Source organism: Seriola aureovittata, chromosome 6 (genome assembly GCF_021018895.1).
Source record: "Seriola aureovittata isolate HTS-2021-v1 ecotype China chromosome 6, ASM2101889v1, whole genome shotgun sequence".
NCBI lineage: Eukaryota > Metazoa > Chordata > Actinopteri > Carangiformes > Carangidae > Seriola > Seriola aureovittata.
Window position 1 is genome coordinate 22,512,893 of NC_079369.1, and position 27,857 is coordinate 22,540,749.

The following is a 27,857-nucleotide window of genomic DNA, read 5'->3' on the forward strand; positions in this document are numbered from 1 at the left end:
ATACCAACTTGATTTGATTAACTCAGACCATTGACTGTCATGTCAGCTTCACATACATTTTTTTAATATATTTTTGCACAGAATCAGAACTGCAGAACTGTTTTTTGTCCCCTGTGTATGGTGGACCTGATGGAGAAAACACAACAATATTTCACAAAACACGATGAAATTTGACACAAAACAAAAATGAGAAAACCATTTCAGATTATGGAAAAGGTGGGAGAACACTTCTGGTTTGTGACTGAACAGAACCCAAGTCGCTGGTGACAGTTCACTGTAATTTCCTACTTTTATTGTGTACCACTCTCAGTAGTGTCCCTGCACAAATTTTAAATGGAGTTTGACAAGATGGAAGAGGAGATTGAAATCATAAGGGAATATTTTAACAAAGCATATTCATATGATGTAATTCTTGATACTTTAACACATGCAAGGAGGGTCATCTGTCGACTAACAGTGAAACAACAAGTAGTAGTGTAGAGTTTAGAGTGTCCTTCTAGTCGATCCAGTAGCACCAACTCACCTTAACACATCCACTGAATAAACTCTGAACTGACTTGGCTTCTGTTCAATCACAAACAAATAGTGTTGTCCCACCCTTTCCATAATCTGAAATGTTGTTGTGTTTTTGAAAAGCTGTGCGGTTTGACCCTCGGGGCCACTGTACCTATTGTTGCCACTAACAGTCCATTAGGAAGGGACCTTTTTAAGGCCAGCAGGAAAATGATGATTTCAGCAAGCAAAAGCTATCTCAATATACATATGGGGACTTGACTATTGTTTTAAGTTGGACTTGAAAAACTGTGAATCTATCCATTAAATATAACTTCTTTATTTCAATTTATTTTATTTTATTTTATTTAAAGCTCTTTATCTATGTCCTTACCTTTGTGCTGTGTAAAGTGTGAATTTCCCTCCCTGAAGATCAGTCTTTTCTTATCTTCTTATCTGATCAAATTATGGGCCACTTTGCAAAAACAAGTTAAGCCCACAAACAGTGAAACGTTTATTGCTAGCTATCTAAGCATTTGTGCTCTGTGATGATATGATGTGATCCTGTTGTGGTTTAATCTAAACTATATCAGTGGTTTAAGCTCTGAGGCGACATGTCATACCACTAATATGTCAGACCGATAGATCACAAACAGTTTCACTCTCTGTGAGTGTGTTTGTGTGTGTTATACAGGAAGGGAGGAGGGCCCCAGACAGACAGCGTGGCTGCATTGTCGCAGCAAGACAACTTGTCCAGTCCACCAGCAGCTCAGCCGCTCACAACATCCTCAGGTCGAGCCCTTCACACCGGACATGCGGGGGCTGCCTTTATTTTCTGTAACTATTCAACTTACAACCCACAACACGAGGATTTGTTGTCGGTGTGGAATAACGGTCACAGTCACAGATATCTGGCACAGAGGCTGACAGGCGACAGATAACACCCTGCTTTGCCCGGCGCCGGGAGCCACCAACCGGCCGCTGGGAACTGGAGGGGTGGGAAGGCTAGCTAACTGGCATTAGCCGGGGAGAGCCTCTCGGACCAGCATCCTCAGACACATCGCTGCGTTGACGCCGACTCTAAAGAGTAGGTCAGTATGCCAGATTTGCAATATTTCAGCTCGCCCTTCAGTAGACAAATTGCTTGTGTTGGATGTTCATAATAAATTTTCCAACAAGGGGATGACAGGCTCAGCATTAGCCGTTAGCTTATGAACAAGAGAGCTAGCTAACGTTAACGATTCCCAAACTGGTGGACATTAGTCGAAAGAGATGTTTGTGGTAAGGCAGAACCGACATGGTTTGACTGGTTAACTGATTATCTTGGTAATTTCATTCTTACATAGATATGTAAAAGTATCAATACATCGAGAGCACTACAGTGTTGTGTAGCTGTCATCCCTGTGCTGTCATCACCAAACACCCAACATTAGCTAACCTGCTGCTAGCCAGCTTGAATCACTCGGACTGCCACAGATGCAGACTGTGTGTCATGTTGTTTGTGTTTTAATTCCATCTCCTCCCAACACATATTTCAGTGACAGTGTGGAGATGGACTGAACGATGAAGGGCGGAAGAGTCCCATCTTCAAAATAAGAGGACTTCTCTCTTAGGTATGCTTCACAAATTCCTCTCTCCATCTGAATCCACACGTTTTCTGTTGACTGTCCAGCAAAGACATTCATATCAAATATTAATTTGTTTCTTGTATCTGTTATATTGAAATATCAAAGCTACTGTAAATTATGGAGAAAGCTAGATTGAAAAGTAACTATGAATCACAAGTGTTTTTCTTGAAGCCACATTGTTGTGTAAAGTGGTGCAACTGATCAACCTTCTGTTAACCACAAATACAAAGTGTGATGTAGAGACTGAGCGTGTGTTTGATCTCGCCAGCCTGCCATTGCTTGCAGACACAACTAATTGTGCAGTTATGTTTCAGTATTCAAAGCAAGCTTGTCTCTAGGCCAGTGTTTTCCCACTCCCCGCATCCTGTGTTGTGAGGAAGCTTCCTCTTTTGTCCTAAAGTGCTTAGCTGCATCCTGATCAGGGTCACAGATCGCAGAACTACTCAATGGGTGTTTTGTTCTAACTCAAGGTTTTCTGTTTTAGTTTGTTTTTGTAAATATTCAATGCTACCCTTTTTTTTTAAATTAAGTTTGCTGTTCTCTTTCTCACGAATTATCAGTCCCCTGCATTTTGGTTCTCAGTTATAACTCTACACTTAAACTAGTTTTTTCAGTTTTGAGTATTGATAACAGAATTTCAGAGGGTTTACTGTCCCTACTTCTTCTGCACTCCTTGCAATTAGTTTTAGTCCTCCATCCATTCAGCAACTGGATGTTTATCCTGGTCAGGATTGTTTTGGCAGCAGGGTAAGCAGAGCTGGCCAGACATTGTCCTTTTCCTCGCCAGCTTCCTCCAGCTCATTGGGGCTCCTTCTGGGGGATCCCCAACTGCCCCTCACCTGATAGCCAGATTGAATTGCCATTTCATGTTGGAGTGTTTGCTAGGTTTATAAAAGACATGCAGATTTAAGAGCTGTCATATCTACAACAACCTGTATAGCTGTGTCAGTGACTTCTACACTTCATATTTTTGTGGCCATTTTTATGTAGACTTTATTCTAGCTTTAGCACAGGAAGATGACTTTCCCATTCTTAATGCTATCTAGGGAGCTCAAAGTGCCTCGGTTATATTTCCAGCTGTTTGTCAATGACCATAGTGACAGTTCTATTTGAATTGCTGAAAAAAAAACCTGAAACCTGAAAAAGGTTTGATCTAGGACCTAGTGGGCGATGTTGTTGTGTGCTTAGATTCCTGTTAGTTGGAGCTGGAGGATATGAAAGTGATATTGATATTGTAAAGTGAGACAAGATATTATGTGGGATTTGGTTTATTTTATTGACAGATCTTAAATGTTGTTCCATCCCGGTCTGAAAGGCTGCATTATAGCTAAGAGATGCAATGACCTTAACATATTTAAGTGATCAAGCTGATTAATAGGAACAGTAATGGCTTCTACCTGCTTGGCCACAATAGCCTTTAGCTCTTTGCTAATGATTTGTTCCCCCCAGTATCATTAAGTAATAAGTGATGGGTTTTTAAAGCATTTAAAAACCAAGGGATGTGCGTGATTAGTCATCTAGATCTCTAGTCGTGATGACCAGATTGACTAGGTCTCTGATGTTATGTTTTGAACCATTGCTTCATTTCAGTAGTTTGCTTCGTACTCATTATGCCGTTTGACAGACCTAGTCCAAGTGAGGAAACACCAAGAAGAAAAATAGTAGTACAGTGTTGTTTTGAAGGATTGTGTGTGTCTTTTAGATTGTTAGTCCTGGCTATTTTTGGCTCAAAATATCCTGTACTTAAGCTGCTCAGCTAATATATTCTAGATAATCCAGACAGAGTAGCTTCCACAAATGCATCCACTACATTGCAGGAATGAAAGATGGTTATTGGCTTGGCGAATGTTATGCAATACTTGCTTTTCTTCTCATTTTGACTGGTTTTCAGAGAATTGTTTGTGGCTATAAGCTGTCTAAATCTTAAGTTAAGGCATGATGTTGTAATTTCCTTAAAGCCCACACAATCACATAGTTTCTCATCACTGTGTTACAATCTGCAGTTGACTCACTGTGTTGTTTTGTCTTTGTGAGTGTTGGACCTGAGAAATCTGTCTGAAATAGTTGTGTCACTGAAGTCCCCAAAGACCCCTAATTTCCCAGTGCTTGATGACAGAGGGTTGAATGAGCTGATCTTAACTGGTAAAAGTACAGCTACAGCTAGAGAGGACTTACCTTGGCTGATTTTTCTTGAGAAAGTACAGATATGGTATTTTACTGGTTACTGGCATCATCCTGAAATAGTGGTATCAATCTATTTCTTACAATAATTAGCTGATTGTGTAATTTCAATTTTTAACATAAATATCAAATTAACCACACATAGAAAAATTAATATTTCAAAAAACATGATTGCCATCACATCTGACCTGTTCTGTATTTCTGTATTTGTACAAAGATGTCAAGAGAAGTACTACTTCGGACCCTAGTCAATACCAAAATTTTGAAAATTCTTCCGGTGGTTGATTTCTACAGTACCAAAGGTACTGAAGGTGCTGGTTATGTGATGCTTCTGAGACTGACGAGGACAGTATAATAACCCTACAAGCGTTCTAGAAAGGACACAGGAAACGATAACAACACACGCGATGGCGGCAGCAAATTCAGGTGCAGCAACAGGTCCACCAACACAGGTGCATGGAGATATTTTGCATTTGAGGCGGATCATCAGGGGCAAGTAATAGACGAACAGACGCCAGTATGCAAACCGTGCCTGAGCAGATGTGATTTGAGGGATGAGTTAAAATGTATTGTCTTTCAAAAGGCCACTGGGAAACTTACTGTTTCTACCTTCAGTTGATTGTTCAGTGAGTGACAGGAGTGGTAAGACAAGTATAAAGTGTTTGTTTAACAACATAGAGGTGTAAAACTGTTGATTTCACTGTGGTTACAAACACAGACATTTTGCATGTTTTAGCACAGACATTGCAGGTCTTTGTGATATGGATCTAAAGTAATGTTTTCAAATGAAATTAGTTAAATTTGTACCAAAAAAAAACATGGGCTGCAAGTGTTGCACCGGCAACAGCCGTGGCCGGAGACATTATGCTTTCGGGTTGTCCGTCCATCAGTCCGATTCTCAAGAACGCCTTGAGGGAAGTTTTCAAATTTGGCGCAAACATTCACTTGGACTCAAGGATGAACTGGTTAGATTTTTGTGGGCAAAGGTCAATGTAACCCAACAAAACACATTAACTCAAGAATTCATATGTTAATTATGACAAAATTTCACGCAAATGTCCTATAGGATAAGTGATGAAGTGATGAACCGGCCTTTCAGCCTGTGTTTTACACTATGAGGGTCAGAACTTGCTTTTAAGTGTTGTTGTCCTTCAGGTTGTGCTCTGCAGCTTGACTGTGTGACTGAGCTGGGAGAGAGAGAAGAAGATGCCTCCCAGGCCGTCCTCAGGGGAGCTATGGGGTATCCACCTGATGCCTCCCAGGTATGACACACTGGATCTATCTATTTATTGCGTACACATGCACACAATTATAAGCTTTTAAATTTCATGTTATTGCAAGTAAAAAACTCTCTTACATTCACATACCAGTGTATTTATTATTATTTATTATTGATTAATTGATTTATCATATGTATATTGCTTATTGAATGTAAAGAAAGTATTGACAGTGTAAAATGTCCAAAGAAAGCATGGTAAACGAACAGTAGAGAATGAAGTTTATCATCAACATTGTGTAATGATGGTGGGTGTGTCTGCAGGATTCTGGTGGACTGTCTGCTGCCCAATGGGATGATCCTGACACTGGAGTGTCTCCGTGAGGCCACGCTCATCACCATCAAACATGAGCTGTTCAAAGAGGCCCGGAAATATCCCCTCCATCACCTCCTACAGGAGGAGACATCCTACATCTTTGTCAGTGTTACACAGGTGAGAATTTTGAATCTGAATTTGAATATCTGGTATGAAGAGGTGTCCATCTAAAAAAGTAAACATGATGGAAATCCATTATTGAAAGTCTGCTGGAATGAAAACAGTTTATAACGGAAACAGCAACTGCAAAAGCGGCCTTAGCTGCTAATTAAAATAAATGAGCTCTAAAACTTCTCAGATACTGTACTTGCAAAACAGCCAATGTGTTTCTCTTCTGTGAATATTGAGGGGAGACATTGTTGTGGTTGAAGGGTGTTACAAAACTGAACAAATCTTAGCTTTTAGAAATTACTTCCACTTTTCCTAAACATCCATTCTGCACCTGCAGGATGACTGTCAGCTCGTAACACCCGTTCACCACTTCATGAAAAACAGAAAGTGGAATATTGATATTTTTCCCCTGCCTGCAGGAAGCAGAGCGGGAGGAGTTCTACGATGAGACGCGGAGGCTGTGTGATCTCCGACTCTTCCAGCCCTTCCTCAAGGTCATTGAACCAGTTGGCAACAGAGAGGAAAAGATCCTCAACAGAGAGATTGGTGAGATATTCCTGCATTGGTTCTGTTGTAGCCATGGTTCTGTTTTTTTTTTATTACTTTGGTTAGTTCAAAAAAATGTGGATTGACATATAGTTTAGATCATGTGACAAATTCAAAAGATGTTTTCCTATTTAATTAAAAAGAACTATTTTGATTCAGAGTAGCAAAATGTTTGTAACATTTTTAGTGAATGGTTACTCTTTAATTACTGATCATTCATTAGTATAGTTTATCTAAATAGTCTCTTTTTTGTTAAATGCAAAAGACAAAAGATGCAAAAAAAAAAAGCAAACTAAGTAAAATGTTTGATGGTTTGATCTACAAGTTAAGTTGGGAATGAAAAAGCCTACCTGACTAATTCTGAGCTTGACATAATAGGTTCTGTATGTTTAAGTTAAGTCCAGTAGATACAGGAGTAAAACATAATTTTACTTCATCTGTAAATGAACCAATCTCGTCAAAATCTGACTAAAAGACCAAAGACAACACTGACTCTGCTTTGTTCTGTCAGGTTTTGCCATTGGTATGCCTGTGTGCGAGTTTGACCTTGTGAAGGACCCTGAGGTTCAGGACTTCAGGAGAAACATCCTGAATGTTTGTAAAGACTCAGTGGAGCTGAGAGATGCCAGCGGGCCCCACAGTAGAGCGCTGTATGTTTACCCACCCAATGTAGAATCCACACAGGAACTTCCCAAGCACATCTATAGCAAACTGGACAAAGGTAGGCGGAAGCTTTAGTCTGTTTTTTTTCAGTGAACTAATGTCACAGGATGTTTTTAAAGGGAGAAATAAGAATATTTTTCTTTTGGTTGTCTTATCAAGCCTATGATTATTTTTGAGAAAATTGTACACAAAGAAAGCACTTAAAGACAATAGGAGGACCAGACGGAGGAAGAAATTAACATTTTAGCCTCCCATCAATACTTAATCACTACTAGCCAGGCTTTACAATGGGTAGGAATCACAATGATAAGCATGATAATCAATAGCTTGTGTGATGCTATTGTAGTAAAACAATACTTGAAGCACAGTTCTTAATACAATAGCATCATTCCTCAGAATAATTAACGGTGGGTTTTTGTTCCTCGGTTGCTGCTCGAGTAAAATTTGAATTACTGATCAATTATCCAACAGTTTTTCTCTGTCTGTCTCTTTTTTATAGGTCAGATTATTGTTGTGATTTGGGTGATTGTTTCTCCGAACAATGACAAACAAAAGTACACACTGAAGATCAACCACGACTGTGTACCAGAGCAGGTGGGGTGAACATGAAATTAAATGAAAAGACATTTAATCCAACATGAAAGCCATACTGTATGCACCATTTCATTTGTATGTCTATAGCTGAGGAAATGAAAGGGGCACTTTAAAGCTATGTGCTATGAGCAGGAAAAAAAACAGAAGCACCTTTAAATTTTGTGTACTTCACCTAAACAAGCCAGTAATAGACCATCCTTTTGTATCTTTGTCCTAAAGGTGATTGCAGAGGCCATTCGTAAGAAGACACGTAGCATGTTGCTGTCCCCGGAGCAGCTAAAGATGTGTGTTCAGGAATACCAGGGTAAATACATCCTCAAAGTTTGTGGCTGTGATGAGTACCTACTGGAAAAGCACCCCATCAGTCAGTATAAGGTAAGAGACATGAGCAAATGATCAAGTATCAAAGCATTAGATTTGTGAAAATAAAACCCTTAAATCGTTTTAAAAAAATCTAAATTATAGCTGCCAGTGGGATTAAATATTTTTTCTATGATTCCAGTAATTTATCAGAAACAAACAAAGACTGATCTGTGTATTTGATCCTGTGTGAAAAACATTATATACAGGAAGCTTAGGTTGGTTGACTGTTTTTAAGTGAAGAATGGGAAAGTGCAGAACAGATGTTCTGTCCTAGCTAAATGGCTCAAAGACAAATATTATCAGGCACAGTTGGGACATTCTTTACAATGTTGAAGAAACCCATCAAATTAGTGTATGTTCCATGTAGGATACCAGCCCAGATATGTCAGATCCACTGACAATCATCAAAACACTAGAACCATTTCCCCCTTCACAATGTCGTGAGCTCATGCTCTGAACCAGGAGAAATTCCCTCTGAGCCACATCAAAGTAGAAGATGCAAACAGTGTCACAGTTTCCTCTACAGTCAGCAGCTGGAAAATGACCAGTTGACATCATTGGCTAGACTTACGCATGGTGTAACTTTATCAGCTCCGCATGGACTTTCGTTCTAACTGTCCTCTTCTATGTCATTCCCTCTCTCTGTCTCTCGCTCTAGTATATCCGTAGTTGCATCATGCTGGGCAGGATGCCTAACCTGATGCTAATGTCTAAGGACAGCCTGTACACCCAGTTGCCTACAGATAACTTCGTCATGCCGTCATACTCTCGACGTATCTCCACGGCAACGTCCTATATGAACGGCGAGGCAGCAGCCAAGTCGCTGTGGACCATCAACGGAACTCTGCGAATACGAATCCTCTGTGCCACCTATGTTAACGTCAATATACGGGACATAGACAAGGTGGGGATGTCCAGTGCTTACAGGGACTATACCTGTGTCTGTTAACCAATCAAACAAGTTTATTGACTCCAATACTTTACATAACACGTTAGTAAACACTGCCAACTGGTAGGAGTAAGCTAAAATTGGTATAAGAATGACCTTTCACTAGTAAAAAATATAAGCTTTTTTTATGTGTGTTATTGGGTTGTTATTGCAGATTGATTAATAAAATGAAACTGTACATTAAATGAAATTAAGATTTGTCATTTAGCTGTATAAAATGACTGCTTTTCCAGTTCTGCATAGTTCTGCACCTTCTAACTCCTTCACATCCTGTGGAAACAAACGATCATTGTCCAAGTCTTCAGCAATAGAAAGTAGACTTGGTAGCTAATGCTGGTGTGCTGTTGTGTAATGACCATTTAGCTTGACAGCTTGTTACAGGTTAGCAATCTTCCAGACTCAAGATGAATAAATTCTCATGATAACCCGTCTTTTTTTTTTTTTCATTGTTGCTACTACTGTTTCTTTCCTTAAATTTTCTCCTTGGTCAATTTTGCTTCTCCTCTCTGCTTGTAGATATATGTGAGGACAGGCATTTACCATGGAGGTGAACAGATGTGTGACAATGTCAACACACAGAGGGTACCCTGCTCTAACCCCAGGTAATTCACGATTCTTCAGGTGGAAAAAAAAACAAACTATTAACGTTTTAATTTACTACAGCAGCCCTTAAATGAAGGTCCTCTTAATAATAATAATAATAATAATAATAACCTTATCTGTAAAGCACTTTACTTAACATAGTTACAAAGTGCTTAAACAAAGAACGTGAGAGAGTAATAAAGTTATACTGTGAAAGGTGAAACTGAGATTAAATAAAATGCATTACATCAATCACGGTACACAATAGTGGAAATTAATACTAGTTGAATTCACTTTCACTGATATTCTCCTTTAGACAATCTGCACAGCTAATTTACTACAAGCAGTACAGGAGGGTAAGTTAACAGTTTAGTGCTGGCTAGAAACACTAAACTGCCGTGTTACATTACTGTTAAACCCAAGTCTTCATCTTCACTTAACAGAAGTGCTGCTCAGACATAAACCTGTTAGAACAGTCTTCTTATTAAAACAATTGTGGTACTCACGTGAATGAAAATGAACTGAAATTTATTTTTTCCAGTGTCTTTATGTGTGAATAAATTTTACTGCTAAAAGTACATGATCAAATCAACTCACAGTTTTCTATCAGGAAACAATGAAAGCAGTCTGATGGGAATAAATCTCATTTCGGGTTTCTTGGTGATAGAAACTGAAGCTTTAGGTCTACACATGAAATTGTTTTTGGCTTGTTATTTATCTGTGTATGTCCTTCATTCTTACTCTGTAGGTGGAATGAGTGGCTCACCTATGATATGTACATCCCAGACATCCCCCGTGCTGCCAGACTCTGCCTCTCCATTTGCTCTGTCAAGGGCAGGAAGGGAGCCAAGGAGGTAAGCTTGAAAGCCGCGAAGGGAAGGACTCCACAGTGCAACTGAACTGGACATGCAAAAACAGGAAGTGTCTTCCTAGGTCAGTTACGGAATAATTATGAAAAAGTAAAATACTTTGTCCCACAGTTCTACTGAGGGATCTTATTGAAAATGAAACAGTAACAGTAATGTAACAGACATGTTTATGAGTCATGAAAATGTCATTTTGTCATTTAAAACACACAAAAGCATCTGTAGTAGGACACGACAAACCAAATCTGAACTCATGTTAGCCAGAGGAAAACTAATACCCAATCATACAAATACAATATAGTTGTATATGCTATATAACTGAGAGGCAGGCAGTGGTACAGTTGTTACACCCCTAAAGATAGCAGATAGCAGATGACCTTCATGTGTCAAAAGAATGGCATGCCACCCCATCCTGTAGGGACTTATATGTATAGGTGCCTCGAGTGAATGTGTATGTGTGTTTTGCATGTGCTGGTGTCGCCAAAGGAACCTAACCTACTCTGTGTGTCAGCCTGTCTGAGTATATGTGTCCACAGCGGGCAGGAGCTGTGGTATCGTCTTTGGCTCTGTTTAATTACTAATCAGCCATGAGCTTTGTGATGGCAGAAAACATCACCAGAAACACAATCAGCAGAGGGGACTTTTCCATTCATGTGAGAGTATGTTTCGCTTGTGTAATCCGCACTGAGGGCATGTTGTGAAAGGGGCTAATTGTTCTCCCTCGGTTCCATATCAAAGTATTTGACAACAGGAAAAACAGAATACTTGGATAGTGCAAAATCAGAATAAGTTAACAAATCAATACACTGTATATAAAACTTTAAAAGGATAATTCTTTTTTGATATCATACAGAAATCACTTGTGTTGTGTAGCAAGCAGTAGCATAATATTAACATATTCAAGATACTTACATCAGACTTGCAATGAAAAGAATGACTGTCTGTACATTTTACTCCATGTTCAGAAACCATGTAGTGTAAAACTCTTGGACTGTGTCAATGTTTTTGTGTGTTTGATCTCACCCACACTGATGGATTTTTCTTCCATCTCTCTCTGGTGGAAAAGCTGGAAGAGAGACAGGTGTGTGTGAGAGTGTGTGAGTGTATCAATGAATGCCAGACATGGATATTGTAACAGACACCTAGGCTGAGTCGTGTCCCCTGCTGTGCCATACTTGGTTCAGGTCGGGTTAGCGGATGCTCTTTCATGCCCCGCCTGAATTAAAGATAAACACTTCTCTACAGCAGCCTTTTGTTCCAGCACTTACTATAAATAGTTGCATTGTGACTGGCTGTCTGTGTGTAACTCAGTCTACCTCACCTTGTTCCATCGCTGCCCCTTAGTGAAGACTCACTCTGAAGATCAAGATGTTATCTTAAACATTTCTCCAGCCTTTGTGAAGGCTTACATGGTAGGAGTAGGTAGGAGGTATGAGGAGTGCAGTTAAAATACATTCTTTGAAAACCTCTATATCATAATATGAAACTGTAGTGCATATTCACAAGCAATGGCCATTATATTATATATAAGTGATATAATCAAACCTTCAAACCCCATTAAAATGAATTAGTACTTGTTAAAGAGCTTCTTAAACTATAACAAATGAATAAAAGCTCTTACAGTGCTTTAATATCTTGCAAAACCTGATTAAAGCCATGTCTATAGGATATTAAAAAAACTATTAACCAACACATTAAATGGCAAATAAACAGCATTCATCAAACAGCATTCGTCCATCTGCCTCAATGAAAACAAAGCTTAACTTATGCTGGGATGGGAAGCAACCAGCATCTCTCAATAATAGTCTCAACAGAATGAGCAGCGCATGGTCAGCTTTAATAAGTCCACTAACCCATGAGAACAGTTGCGTCTCAACAAGGTAAAAGGCAAAGAATGAGTCTGGCTGGACTGAGCAGACTAAAACCTGTGGATGTCTTGTCCGTGCTTTCACTTGGCTGAAGTACCTTTTACATTGATTTAAAAACAATGGCTGTTGTGTCAGAGTATTCTATCATGTTATAATTGATATTTGTCCTTAGCTTAAGGAAACCTTACTGAAACTTTATACTTTAATTCTGTGATTCCCAGAATTCATTGGTGTTAAATGCCTCTTTGATTCAAAATTATTCACCATCTGTGCTTGTGTCTGTTTTGTTTCCCATGAGATTCTCACATTGAAACTAATTACATTAGTAATGTGGGAGTCTCACCCTCTCTCTGCCTACTTCCCTCTCTTTAGGAGCACTGTCCATTAGCTTGGGGTAATATCAACTTGTTTGACTACACTCACACGCTAGTGGCCAACAAGATGGCTCTGAACCTCTGGCCTGTCCCTCATGGCCTTGAAGACCTCCTCAACCCCATAGGAGTCACTGGATCCAACCCCAATAAGGTATTAAAATTCAGCATCTTACCTACCTAAAATAGGGCATAAGAAAGTATCAGGTTTCCATGTTTCATTGAGAGTTTGACTGTTATGTGAGATACCGTGATTTACACATTGCAATAATATTCTTTTAATCTTTTTTTTCCCAGGAAACGCCATGTTTGGAGCTGGAGTTTGACCACTTTAGTAGTCCAGTAAAATACCCAGATATGAATGCAGTAGAGGATCATGCAAACTGGACCATCTCGAGGGAACTGGGATTCAACTACAATCTCTCTGGACAGGTAATAACCTGCTTATCTGCTCCTAATCAGAGTTCCATCAGTTAAAACTTTTTTCAAATTGAGTTATATAAGTCCAAACGTACACAGCTCAATTGCTTAATTGGAGCCCAGAAACCTGTGTTGTCACCCAACTGTTTTAGTAAAGAAATATCATCTCAAAGTTCACCAGGGAGCTCGAAGGTGTGAGGTTTCTTTAGCATAAGAGGCCTGGGCCATGCAAACAAACCTGGAGTAACATACAGGGAGAGTGTGCACTTTTGGATAACCAAATTAATTAAACACCATTGTATTGGTGACAGACATGTGAGTGTAAAGTCATGTCAATAAGGCAAATACATTAGTTTTAGCATTAAAACCATTAGCATTAAATACGTCTTTACCTTCATATTCTCGCTGATACAATTAGCTAGTAACAGAGCTCAAATACACACTTGTTTTAATATAGTGCCCACCAAGGAGCAGTAGTAGTAGTGAAAGAATGGTCGCATTATACATAATTGGCTTTTATGACTCTTATCAGTTTATTTCTGATATTTTAAATGAAGTAATTTAGGTCAATAAGTGATTTGATAAACGTGGTTGATTTTCAGTTCTACAATCAACAATAAAAACTCGTTATATACTTTGTTAACTGAGTTGGTCCTAACACTTTTGGTGTGACACAGCAGTGCAGTGTATGTTCTCAGTTATTCATTATAGTGTTGGTGATTCTGTCTTATCAGATTACTAGATGATGTTTGGCACGAGAGCCATGACTTCTATGTGATAATGTGACATGTGGTTGGAGTTACTCCGCCATGTGAGAGGATGTGAACAGTGTCAGACGACGTGTTAAGTTATTCATGATGTGTGCCTCGTCTGTGAGGAGTACCCAGAGCAATACGTGATATAATGATAATATCCTTCTGCTTAATCCTGAGCAGAAAAGTGTTTAATTAAAATCCACATTAACATATTTATACAGTCAAAAATCAGACATGGTTTTGTTAAGGAGGATCATTGGGCAGGGAACAGATAAACTTTAACACAGATTTTGTGCGTTTAGCTTATCAAAGTGATAGCCAGTAGGGAGAACTTCAGCTTCAGGATTTGAGGGCTGCGCTCCAGCTCTGTCACAGCTTTGTCACGGTTTTAATGTCAGCTGGAAGCGATTCAGAAGCAGCCCGTCTGTTATTCTGCAGCCACATTTGTAATAAAGTTTAGAGTTGTTTTTCTGACAAGTGTTGTGTTTTACAAGTATAAATACACATTTGCAGCTCATTCAGATGCGGTAACAGATGGTTTTGGGCTGTATTGATTACAACAACCATTCTGTTGCTTTTACACCTTCTATGCCATCGCTCATTTCAATTGTCAGTGAAGCCGATCTCTCAGCACTGCTGCTGTCATTCACTTGAATTTTGGGCTATTTTATCTGATATTGTCCTGATAGTAAAGTTGTGAATTTATCTGAAGCCCAGCAGCTTGGCAGTGACTGCTGGTCAACGTAGTGTTTATGAACTGCGATCAGATAACTTCCTTGTTCTGAATTGTGACAACAGAAAGAGAGATGGTGATGGAGATTTCTTCCCCTCTCTCTCTCATAAAGTACAAACATGAAAAAATAGTTTTGCTGAAGATGCAGCCAGAAACAAATGATATGTGTCATTAAAGTCATTCATTTTAAGTCAGTTGGTTGTAAATACAGACATACAGACAAATACATTCATAAGTTAATTTCACACTTCAGAAACACATGTGAAAAAACTGCTAGACTTTTACCATGTGTACCTTGTAGCTTGTGCACATATGCAGAACTGTGGTTAAACTTTTGAACAGAACTATGGTGGAAATGGTTTTAATAGATAAAATTGTAATACAACAATTGGGATATTTTAAATGCCAGGATTTAGAGATGATTGACTTGCACATAGACAACACTAAAGTGTCATGTTGTTACAGGTCCATCAGATACTGTGTGATGCAAGTTGGATCACACAGTGTTAATTTATTTATGATGATAGCGTAATGTGGTGTATCGCTATTCCTTTATCTGTAACTTGAGTTTGATAAGCATCCCTAACAGTAATGAGTCTAACTGAATTTGTTGCTCATAATGACTACGAAGTGACCGCATTCAGCTAACGAACGATGGATCTAAATTGTATCAAATGTCTTTACAAGATGTGAATACTGGTAACAACAAATAGAAAAGTTTCATTCCCTGTTTAAAGAATAGTTTAAATGAGCTGCCGCTTCATCACTGTGCTATTTTAAATATATTAGAATCCTTACATCTCTATGTATAATTGGTAAACTTTAAAATGTTACAGGCTCAACTTCACTGTCATTTTGCACACTCATATACTATAAAAAAAGGTTAAATAATGTGTTGTATTCAAGATGAAACATATAGCCAAAAAATCTAATAGACTTTTAATGTTCAAATTAAATAATGTAGTGTTCACAGTATTTTCTTTCTGCTGTGTTTCAGAGCAATCGTGTGGCTAGAGATCACGCCCTGACAGAGACCGACACTGAGCAGCTGAGGCAACTGAGTAACAGAGACCCTCTGTCAGAAATCACTGAGCAGGAGAAAGACTTCCTCTGGAGACACAGGTAACCTCCCTCACATAGTATATGACACTGTACTACATTTCAAGTCACATTTCGAGTCACATGTAGCTGTGTGTAATTTTACTGTATGTTAATTGCATATTCCTGTAGTTTAACACCTCGGACATTTTATTTATTTGATTTTTGATTCTAAACATACGTTGTGTAAAAAAAAAAAAAAAGCATTAACCTTAACCAAATTTAGACACAGGATGCAGGTTACACACATGTAAAAACAACTGATTAATACTTACCGTGGGATGCAACACACAGTATTTATCCCCTTTGTCTTTCTCTACCAGGCACTACTGCATGAACATCCCTGAGATCCTTCCCAAGATCCTTCTCGCTGTCAAATGGAACTCCAGAGATGAAGTAGCACAGGTAATGCCATGCCATTTGTTACATGCTTTTCATATAAACACTCTTACATTGTTAATCTGTGTCCAATAAACGAAAAGGAACACACTTAAAGAAAGAGTTACACACCTCAGATGTTACGTATGTAAGTACTTTCAGTTGGATTTTGAGAAATGGAAATAGAAAAACAGGTTTTCTAACTTGTTGCAATAAAGATGTATTCCGTCCACTCCATGTGTGACTGCTCCTGATAATTTCTTAGAAAATCATTTTCATATATTTTTTTGTTTTTAAACTCGAGTGTACTTTATACTTCAGTAAAAAAAATACCCGTCGGCACATACACTGTTCTAAAATAACTAGCTTCTGAGCTGTGGCTTGCAAAATCAAAAACTTGCTACAGGGCTGCATAGAATCTAATTTAGTTAGTTTAGTTTTTTTGCATATTTGCCATTTGTTGATAAAATGTGTCCACCGCAATTCTGTAACTTACATACCAGAGTATTAATTCACATGTCTTGGTTTGTATGTTTCCCAGATGTATTGTCTGTTAAAAGAGTGGCCATCTATCCGTCCTGAGCAGGCCATGGAGCTGTTGGACTGTAATTACCCAGACCCCATGGTCAGACACTTTGCTGTACGCTGCCTTGACAAATACCTGACTGATGACAAACTGTCCCAGTACCTGATTCAGCTTGTACAGGTGGGTCTACCATAGAGTTGGCACTATTCAGTTCAAGGAACTTATTGACAAAAACATGGGGTAAACAGGAAGACAGAGAATGAGTACTGTGAGTGAAGAGGGCTGTGGAGTACCTTACTCCAGGGTGTCCTTGGCAGCCAGTATTTATCTGTTGGAAAGCAGCTTTTGTTTGGCCTCTCCCTGTGTGTTGAAGACTGTGATGCATGGTGGTGTTGTGTGTACAGAGATTCCATTGGGTGGAGATATCACAGAGTGTGAAATGATTAATCTTAACCTCATCTCTGCATCTCCTCTTGCTCTTCCCTCACAATCTTCCCATCCTCTCTCCTCCTGTTCTAGGTATTAAAATATGAGCAGTATCTCGACAATCCCCTGGCACGCTTCCTCCTCAAAAAGGCCCTTACCAATCAAAGGATAGGACATTTCTTCTTCTGGCATCTCAAGTGAGTCACCACCCACTGCTTTTTCTTCATGCCTATGTATCTTCCCATCTCTGTCTTTCCAGAAAGCTGAAAAGTCATATTGCCTCCCTGCCTCTCAATTTCTGTCCCCCCTCACTTCTCTTGGTGTCTTCTTCACAGGTCAGAAATGCACAATAAGACAGTGAGCCAGAGGTTTGGGCTGCTGTTAGAGGCTTACTGCAGGGCTTGTGGCATGTACCTCAAACACCTGAGCAGGCAGGTAGAGGCGATGGAGAAGCTCATAAACCTCACTGACATCCTTAAACAGGAGAAGAAGGATGAGACGCAGAAGGTAAGGGAAGGCGGCATCAAACACATGCACATGGACATACACACACAGGAACATAAGATTTGATATGAAGTCTCTGCCTTTTATATCTCAAAACCATGGTATCGTATATAACGTGTGGGATGCAGGGATTTATCTGGATCATACAAACAAGTGCCCTCATTTTTCTACTTTATCGCCATTGAAAGTTTGCTAAATTACAATCTAGAGACCGTCAGGGGTATTGATAGCAACATCACAAGGTTTCAATCACTCATAGTTCGTGCCTGCACAATGGCTGATGCTGCAGACTCCTGCATGTTTGATGATGCAACATGTCAGTGGGCACATAGACCTCACTTATCTGTGTTGCTGTCACTTACAGTATCAAATATTGACAGCACAAGATATGTATTCCCACATAAAAGAACAGGATGTTATTCATTTATGTTTGAGTCACAACTCATGATGTTTAAAATGAATATCACTACTGTGTTGACCAGTTTCTGTGCTTTTATCAGTGCAGCCAGGTTTTGTCAGTGGCTTCTCTAGTTAATTTACCTTATCATGAAAGCACCATTCTCCAAGACTCACACTACACATTAAAATCTAATTATTTATAATTCTACAGTTATTATATAAGAACAGTCTGAAAAAAATTGATTTAATGTGGCATCTGTGCTGTGTTACTTAAATCTGTGTTGTGTTACTTGTTCAAACGCAGTCATTTTTAGAAGATTTCTTGTGGTTGTGTGTGTATTTGGGTGTGTGCATACACATTTATGTGCAAATGCACATGTGTGTGTTGCTGTGGTTGTGTGTGTGTCTCTTGTGGAGGTCCAGATGCGGTTTCTTGTGGACCAGATGAAGAGACCTGACTACATGGATGCCCTTCAGAACTTCACATCTCCTCTCAACCCCGCACACCAACTGGGAAACCTGAGGTTAGACACAATAGGGGATGAGGTATTTATATATGCTGCAGTAGGATTGTGAAAAAGAGATTGACGTTGTTTTATTGCTTGAATTCATTTGTGCACAGGTTGGATGAATGCAGGATTATGTCATCAGCAAAGAGGCCGCTGTGGCTGAACTGGGAGAATCCTGACATCATGTCCGAACTCCTCTTTCAGAACAACGAGATAATCTTCAAAAATGGAGATGGTAACACACATACTCCTACACTCTGAGACAAACACACATGAATGCGCACATCACCGGTTAATCTTCCTTTTTAACCTCTTCTCACCCCTGAGCTTCCCTGAAATCTTTTCTGTACTCTTACAGACCCGCTAGAAATCATCCTGTAACCACAACCTCAAAATAATATGTTACAGCATTCATCATAAATATATCATTCCCATTTAAAATCGCAAAGCTGTCCTTTAGTGATAAACCTAAATACTGGGGGAAATGGGAAGCTTCTGTCTCAAGCATGTTTTGAGAGTTATTTACTTGACTCTCAAAACATCACCATGTTTAGTGCTAATGTCAAGAACCATAAGGTGACTAGAACTGGCTGACATGAGAGGTCTGGGCGTTTCATCTGAGATGTACTTTGGGCCTGCGACCATTCATAGATTTAAAGACAAGCAGTAATACTACAATTTTTACAGCGAAACATACTGAAAGTGTTTTCTCACTCCTACCTCCTTATGTCATTGTGAGAGGCTCTGAAAGCGTTAGCTGTGTTTGCACAGCAGCAACTGTTCACTCTTTCTGATTTGTGCTATAAAACTAGAAAGTGATGCAGCATATTTCCCGACTCCAATCCTAAATATTGACACACACTGTAAATAACTCTGATTAGAGGCTGCAGAGCTGCGTGGTAATGGTTGTCTGCTATAATCATACTCACTCGTCCTTATGTTGTGTATGTGTCTAATCTGTCATTATCCCAGGATGTTATTAACTGTAACTCTCATCATTCTGTGTGTGTGTGTGTGTGTGTGTGTGTTGTAGACTTGCGCCAGGATATGCTGACGTTGCAGATTATTAAAATCATGGAGAATATTTGGCAGAATCAGGGACTGGATTTACGGTATTATTATCTCAATCTATATTTCTCTTTCTTTCTGTACCTTCCTGCTTGAGTTTCTTTATTCTCTCACTCACTCTTTCTTACCTCAGTGCACGAGGCTAAGAAAATCTGTTTCGTGTGTGTCTGCAGGATGCTTCCCTACGGCTGTCTGTCATTAGGAGACTGTGTGGGTCTCATTGAGGTGGTTCGCAGCTCCCACACCATCATGCAGATTCAGTGTAAAGGTGGCTTGAAGGGAGCCCTGCAGTTCAACTCAAACACTCTGCATCAGTGGCTCAAGGACAAGAACAAGGGCGAGATGTGAGTTCTTCTCTCCTGATATTATTTTAACAGCATCTCTGCATCATTAGTGCACAGTATGACACAACGAAACACAGTCCATTAGAATAAAGTGTCTGCAGGCCCTAGAAAAAATATGTAAAAGTGGAATTCTGTTCTTGGATTATTTATAGTTGCAGCAAATTTACATCAGTCTGCCATCAGTTTATAAATCTCATATGTCCTGTCTGTTTTATACAATCAGCTTTTAAACATTTACTTGTTCATAATTTCCTTTTAAACTACAATACTAAGGGCGTCACTGCTTACTTGTGCATGTGCAGGTATGACTTGGCTGTGGATCTGTTTACGAGGTCCTGTGCTGGCTACTGTGTAGCTACATTTATCCTTGGGATAGGAGACAGGCACAACAGCAACATAATGGTCAAAGATGATGGACAGGTAACTTGTATATGCACACGCATACAGCATACTATTTCACCCTGCTGCACATACACAATTTGCATTACTCATTTCACTGATTCTGATTTCCAGTAGCCTTGCACCTACTGTGCATGTTATGTGTCTATATAACTGTTGCCTATTTACCTCTGTAATCTGTTCTTGGGTATTAAGGAAGTTTTCACTTTTCTGTTGTTTCATGAATGTTAATAATTGCCCTGTTTTTCTTGTCCTTTTCTCTGTTTCAGTTTCAATCAGTTGATACCGTCTCTGGTTTCGTTAAATCTAAAGATACAGCTCCCAATGAAATACTTATAGTAATGCTTATAGGAAAAATGTCAATGGTGTGTTATTTAACAATGTCACGTGTAGTTTGAAGTATAGAAGAAAGTATCAGAAATAAATATATTTTAATATATTAAAATTAATAATATTTTTTCCTTAATTCAAGTTATTAGGGATTTGTGATTGTGCAGTGCATATTTGATATAATGAACAAGTTTAGGGTAATACTATAATACTGAATGAAACTTCACTCATCAGTAAAATAACTTGCTGTTGTCGGTGATTGGTGTCAGTGCCTTGAGTTTTCCTGTGGATGATCAGTTCATGGATTTGACTTTAGAAGATATTTACTTGTAAAGAGAGAGTGACTGAACTTTCACTCCCTTCTTTTCTCTTTGTTCTTCTCCCCTTCAGTTGTTTCATATAGATTTTGGCCATTTCCTGGATCATAAGAAGAAGAAATTTGGCTACAAAAGAGAGCGGGTGCCCTTCGTACTGACGCAAGACTTCCTTATTGTCATCAGTAAGGGATCCCAGGAGTGCACAAAGACCAAAGAGTTTGAGAGGTACTGAAGCACCTTACATCTCCTATTCTCTCATCATCGTTTCTTACACCTTCTTTTATGTATCTGCTTTACTATCAGTCAGTCTTAATGGCTGGTCAACACCCAAAACTCTTCTGTTCTCGTCCTGTTGTAACATACTGACTGCCACAGCAAAGATTTGCTATAGATGTGCTTTTCTTTACACAGGTTTAAAGGATGATATTATTGTCACTATTATTGTGAAACTGGAGAGTACACACACTGGTTATTATTTTGGAACAGAGGTTTGAATTTATTTAACAGCTCAGTGCATTCGTGTTGCCTCACCTCCCTCAGTTGGGCAAGTTTCCACTCAACTTGCCCAAATGACACTCAAACACGATAACCTCTTTCAGAACTCTGTGGAATGGTTTTGCATTAATAGTTACAAAAGACACGTGGTGATTGGCCTGAGCATGTTTTATAAATTTGCAACTTGCTTTAATTTTAACACATTTTTACTAATAAAAACCTGATACTTGCAACCCGCACATGAGCCTGTAAGAGCTCTGTAGGACTTGGAAATGTATCTGCAGTTTGCCAGTGACAGTCATTTGTCATTTGGAAGTAAAATGAGCAATAAAAGCAAATAAGTAAGCAATAGCAAATAATATATTTGCAATAAGCAAATACAAAAATACTATTTGTTTTGTCTTTTTCACGTTGTCTTTTCCACGTCCCTCCAGGTTCCAGGAGATGTGTTATAAAGCCTATCTGGCCATCCGGCAGCATGCAAACCTCTTCATCAACCTGTTCTCCATGATGCTGGGCTCTGGCATGCCTGAGCTGCAGTCATTTGATGACATTGCCTACATCAGGAAGACTCTGGCTCTGGAGAAAAGTGAACAGGTATGTAGGCTTTTCTCTGATATTTGTTCTTGAAATAGTCTCAAGTTGACTTTATGAAGCCAAATTATTTTCATCTACTGATGAGTCTCTTGTATTTCGTTCTGCTATGTGCAGGAGGCGTTGGACTACTTTATGAAACAGATGAACGATGCTCACCATGGAGGATGGACCACTAAGATGGACTGGATATTCCACACAATTAGACAGCATGCACTAAACTGATCCCCTGCACAGAAACAACAACAAAAAAAAAACCACCAGTCCCACCATGGAGTATTGTCTGTCAGCCAGACGCAGCATTAGTCCTTCAAGGAATATCAGTTCTGTTACAGCAGACACCACAAACAGCTCACTGATGACGGAAGTTCTCAGCTTGAATCTTTTTTTTTTTTTACTATTTGTGTTTATTTAAACAAGGTTTGCATTTTCTTTGCATCATCATCTGCCTTTTTTTGTGTGGTCTTTAAGATGCTCTCGCACTACCCTCTGCTTGTTTCGGGGACTACAAGAAAGTTTTCCTCATGTCCCGGTGAAGATGTGCCCTACCTGGCTACTATGCTTCCTCGATTTTTTGTTTTTTTTGCCTGACACAAATAAACTGGGTAACCAAGGAAATTTTACCCCTTACTCTGCTGCTCTTGGAGGAAAAACACAAATTGGACAAAGAAGATGTATCTGCCAAGCTGTACATGTAGCCACAAAGGGAGCTCGCCTTGCTGCTGCTCCTCTGCTGTAGTAGTGCTGCATTGTGGCTCCAGCCCAGACAGGAAGTGCTTGGGAAACTTTTTTTTTTTTTTTTTTTTTTCCAATTTTATCTCTGCTGAGAGGATGACGGGCACAAGGAACTGTCTAAATTACCTTGCATAAAAGAAGTGTTACTCAAATTCATTGTATAGCGCAGGAGTCCTGGAGTAATGGCTTCTATGATGACTACCACTGCACAGTCTTCCACCATCTTTGTGGTGAAATTGCCCTTCTGAGCTGATTTGTTGTCGGCTTTCAAATTTCAAAGCTCAAAAAACTGCACTGCAGAAGAGCGAGTGTGTTGTTTTGCACAGCTCTGCAGTCTCCCATGGCCTCGATGAAACAGCACTCCACTCTTGGGAACATTTGTTGGTGGTGCAGCTTTAGACTCATGCATAAACTTCAGGGTGATGATGCCTCTCCATCAAAAAAAAAAAAAACAGCACTTAGAAATACCAGAATAATATACAGATTTATTATGACTTTTTAAATTTATTTATGTATCTAGTTTCTTTCAGTTTCTACACAGGCAAAACACTTAACTCAGCCCTCCAGAAACACACCATTGTTTGTGTAAATATATTTGGATTTTTTTTTGTGTTGACCTGTTTGCAGCTTCCTCTGGGTACCACGAGCGCAACCGCTTTCCCCTGGTTTCATGATTATAGAGTTTTGCCCATATTCGTAAATGAAGACTGCTGATTCTCTTTTTGCTAGTCACTTGTAAGTTAAACATCTCATTTGACCATATCAGTAGTTTCATTGTGGCTAGTTTACAGCCCTACTACGAACTTTCAAGATTAATTTGTTTTTGGGAAGCCAAATGGCAAGAGTAAAAGTGCCAGTCTCACATTTTATGAATAATGGGACCTATTTTAAGCCTCTGGATGTCTGTCTGTCTGTCTGTCAGCGAGCAGAGGCCCAGGGGAATGTTACGTCTTCCTGTTGATAAAATGCCTTGGCATCACAGCACAACACTCCACAACACTGCACACTGCTAAGCCCTACAAACTCTGCCTAAGCAAGTTGTAGTAAGCTAACCATGACAGCACTATTAACATGACAAGCATGGCAGTTTTTAGGAAAAGCTAGATTTGATCTTCATTGTGTATTATTTGTATTTCTAATTATGTTAGGTGTTTAGCATGTCCCTCATTAGAATGTGTTTAAAATATTGACTCATGGACAAAATGAATTTTAACTTTTGGTGGATATTTTATTATCCAGAACAACTTTCTCTGAGCCTTTAACCCTGGCAGTATTTGAGCCATGCCTTCTGTTGCCGGGGACTGTTAAAGCCATGCTCTGCACCTTTTTGTTAGAAAGGTTAGAAGTTTGAATTTTTCTTTGTTATATTTTTCCCAACAGAAACATCTGAGCATGTAGATTTTTCATTATTTATAAGTCACAATGAAATGTTAGTTAGAACGTCTGCAGTTAAACAAGCGACGCAAACTGTGGACGAAATTTAGTTATGAGATGGATTTGAACAAATCCTCCAAATTTGATTGGACCGCTCAAGAGTGGGCACAATTTAGCACGTACAGAGGATGACGCAGGACTGTTGGTCCCCACCCGCACCTCCCTCAATAAATGAAGCCTTAGCTACATTCTGGAAATGTAAACAAACTTTTGCCAACTGATATCCAAATGCACATGGAGGCAGGGTGGGGCGGGATTAGCTGATCGTCACAATCACTCATTGGATTCATTTGTGTATATGCCCCTGAGTTTAAGATGAGTCAATGATATTTTGTTTATGTTTTAAAGAAAGAGGAAAAAGGAAAGACCTTGATGTAAAAATAATCAGAAATGATTTTTAAAACATATTTTTGGCATATAACAGAACAGTCCACACAGAGGCAGCATTACAGCTTGGAAAAAGCATTTTTGTTTCACTGTCTTCAGAGCAGACTATAGCTGGATGGTTTCTGGAAATGAGTAATTTGGGAATTTTCTCAGAGATGATCGCAGAACCATGAATGGCGTTGTTTCTTATGTACTGAAAACCTCTTGACTGAAGAGAGAATGTAGTGAGAGAAGGTGAAGGTGAAGGAGAAGGTGCCTCAGAGCAGCCTCACAAGCACCTGACACCTTCACAATGTATTTGGATGTGTGTTCAACTAAATTATTATCTTAGTAACCCCGACAATATGAAACTCGAATCTCGTAAGCGAGAGTCAGAGGAAAGTCTGCACTTTGCCAGTTCAACTGTTGATTGTATTGAAAAGCCAAAGTTGTGGTCTGTTCTGATGTGGTGCACGTGTGATGACGTGTTATTGCAGCATTAATATTAAGCTACAATGTATTTAACTGCTAATATGGACCTTATGTGCACTCATCTCTTTACGTTCTTGCATCAAGTCACGTTCTCTCTCTCTAAAGTCAGATGCAGTGCCACTGAACAGACGGTAGGTTTATCAGCAGAGAGCACCTCTCTCATTTAATTAGTCCTTCATTTTCTTAACGTGCCAAATCAGGCATCACTGAGGCCTGTGAAAGCTAATGCTGGAATTGCATCATGCAGTAGAGTGGTTGGGGTATACACTTAAAAAACAATCAAGTTCTCAATACCTTTTCAAAAGGACTGTAAGACGAAAGGTAGTCTAGTATGCATGTTTCTCGAGCAGCATAACCAGTATGTATGATGTACATTTTGAAGCAACATTAAGCAGTATGTATGTACAGTTACAGTCTAACCTCTTTTTCTATGGCAGGCTTCATGTGTGACAAACCTGTAGTGTTGTTATCTTTAATATCCTTTGCCATATATCCTGCAGATTGATTGTGTGTGTGCGCGTGTGCGCGCGTGCGTTTGTGTGTGTGTGTGTGTGTGTGTGTCCATATGCATTAATTGTCTTTCTGTACAGGTTGCAGAGCTTCATTGGCAGGCCCCAATGAAAACCCACACTATGTATGTATGTGTGCGTGTGTGCGTGTAAAAGTCCATGTGTCTGTGTGTGATGACACTAAACTGTTGCAGTGATGGTGTCTCTAAATGTTTTGCAAGCCTTTTTTTTCCACTGGCTGGTTTGTGCCAGAGAAAAAAAAAAACAAAACTGCTGAAGCTTTTTGCAGAAAAAAGCTTCAGGAACTCTGAAACATAAAAGAAGGGACACTTTTCTCATACATCAGATGTAAATGTTTTACTTGAAATGTCATGAATCAGAACTGCTTTGCTGGTTTAGAGTTGAGATGCAAGGGTTCAGTATCTATTTAGTACTGATGGTGAGAGTGTGTGCGTGCGTGTGTGTACGTGTTGGGCTGTTGGTAAGCAGCGAAGGTTGAAACATTTGTGTAAAGGCTGTTTGTTTGATACTGGTAGTGAATGTTATTGATGCCACAGTGCTAAATTTCAGAGTAAAGAAGCAACTATTTCTTGAACTAATGAAGGACTGAAGTTGTACTCGAGTCCACGTTTCTAAGATCAGGTGCAGTGAGAACTGTGATGAAGTATTTAATAAGATTCAATCATCTTGGATTTCTATTTTCAGCCTCCGAATCATATGAATGAGGCCCGGCACCGAAGTGATAGTTGTCGCATCTTCCCAGAGCATGTTTTTTTCTTTTTTGAAAGTTCTCCTGGTGTCCAACTTTGGTGCTGACTTGGTGCAGGAATTCTGCAATAATTGTTGCACTACTTTTTCCTCCCTTAAGCGAAAGGCTTTGATGGCACCCGTTCTTTATCTTAACTGTCAAAAAGCTCAGCAATGAAAACACAGGCTCATGTTCACAGATCTGCCTGTCACAGGGCCAGTTGAACCGGTTTTATTACTAAGCCGGCTTTGTCCGTCAGATCAACAATCTGCAGGAGATTGAGTATCACATAATGATACGTCATCATTGTACCTGCTATTTTACCAGTGCTGAGAAATACTGATACATTTTTGTGACGTAACAGAGAGGAGGGAAACCCTACTTTCATTCATCATATCTTGAGTTTGCCCCCGACCTGTGATTCCCAGACAAACGGTGGACATAATAACATAAACACCCAGGAAATATAACGCAATTCAATGCAATATCCATGTAGTACATACTACCTTTTGAGATGCTTACAGTGTAGTCTGTTTTCGGTGACTGTCAGACAAGTCTTTTATTTTAAGATGTTCATGTTACTGTTCCTGTTTGTTCACCTGATGGACAGGTGTTCACATTGTTGTGTCCACCACCTTGATATATCAAAACACTGTCAAACCCTCAGTTACACTCTCTTCCTTTTTTTGTTTTGCTTTGTTTTTTAAAAAGCCTTTGAATGGGCTTTAAACAGAATGAATGTCGAGGGTTTTAAACTCTACTTGCAGAAAGAAAATCAACCTCGGATCAAAGAGCAAATATGGTAAATAATTTCAGATTATTGATCATTTGTGATCATTTTATTTGCATCTCATGTCCCGAATTCTCACTTAAAACAGGAACATTGACTTAACAGTGTGTGGTTTCATGTTCTGTTCTGTATGCAGTTCTGTAAACTACATTACAGTGTGTCACTCATATATTTCCATAGCATACCATGCTGTCAGAACCTTAACTTATACTATGAATGAATGTACAACGGGCCAATGTATTGTTTTTCACAGCCTACCTGCATGAGATTGGGTAAAGATGAATATTCTTCCTCTTTTTTTTGTTTGTTTTTATTTAGTCTGCTAGGCAGCCACGCAGATGTTTATAAATTAATGCCTTAAGTTTGCTCCCTGTAGGAACAATTTCTAGGACACGTTCATTCTCACAATAACCTGCGTTTTTATTTATAAGTGTATATTGTGTTTTGTTTTGGCTCCCAGGTCACAGAGTAAAGGTTTGTACCCTGACTGACTGGCTGGTCATCTGAGTGTTCTGTGAAGATGTACAAATAAATTTGTTAAACATTCACCTGGCCGTGTTTGCTCTTGCACTGTCCCCCCGTTTCAGTTTGCTTTATTGAATAATGTAATGTGTAATTGACTGTAAGCATTTTGTGAAATTTTGTAAGCCGTGTTCAACCATAAGGATTTCAAATTCTTGGT

At 39.2% G+C, this 27,857-nt stretch overlaps 1 protein-coding gene across 2 annotated transcripts; it reads left to right on the forward strand.

Annotated features, from left to right (window-relative positions):
* The first annotated feature begins 1,132 nt into the window (after positions 1 to 1,132).
* LOC130170709 (phosphatidylinositol 4,5-bisphosphate 3-kinase catalytic subunit alpha isoform-like) lies at positions 1,133 to 27,721 on the forward strand. Of its 2 annotated transcripts, none has more exons than XM_056378279.1 (26): positions 1,133 to 1,583; positions 2,031 to 2,105; positions 5,457 to 5,563; positions 5,842 to 6,010; positions 6,424 to 6,550; positions 7,062 to 7,271; positions 7,713 to 7,807; positions 8,027 to 8,182; positions 8,829 to 9,074; positions 9,636 to 9,721; positions 10,450 to 10,555; positions 12,808 to 12,960; positions 13,104 to 13,238; positions 15,712 to 15,836; positions 16,136 to 16,217; positions 16,732 to 16,896; positions 17,236 to 17,339; positions 17,478 to 17,649; positions 18,463 to 18,569; positions 18,668 to 18,789; positions 19,588 to 19,666; positions 19,796 to 19,966; positions 20,269 to 20,386; positions 21,086 to 21,237; positions 21,942 to 22,104; positions 22,219 to 27,721. In XM_056378279.1, the coding sequence occupies exons 3-26, from the start codon at positions 5,508 to 5,510 to the stop codon at positions 22,324 to 22,326; spliced, it is 3,207 nt and encodes a 1,068-aa protein (XP_056234254.1). In that variant the 5' UTR covers positions 1,133 to 1,583; positions 2,031 to 2,105; positions 5,457 to 5,507; the 3' UTR covers positions 22,327 to 27,721. The 2 variants fall into 2 exon arrangements, with proteins under 2 accessions (XP_056234254.1, XP_056234255.1); XM_056378280.1 differs by having other exon boundaries at positions 1,133 to 1,579.
* The last annotated feature ends 136 nt before the right edge of the window (positions 27,722 to 27,857 follow it).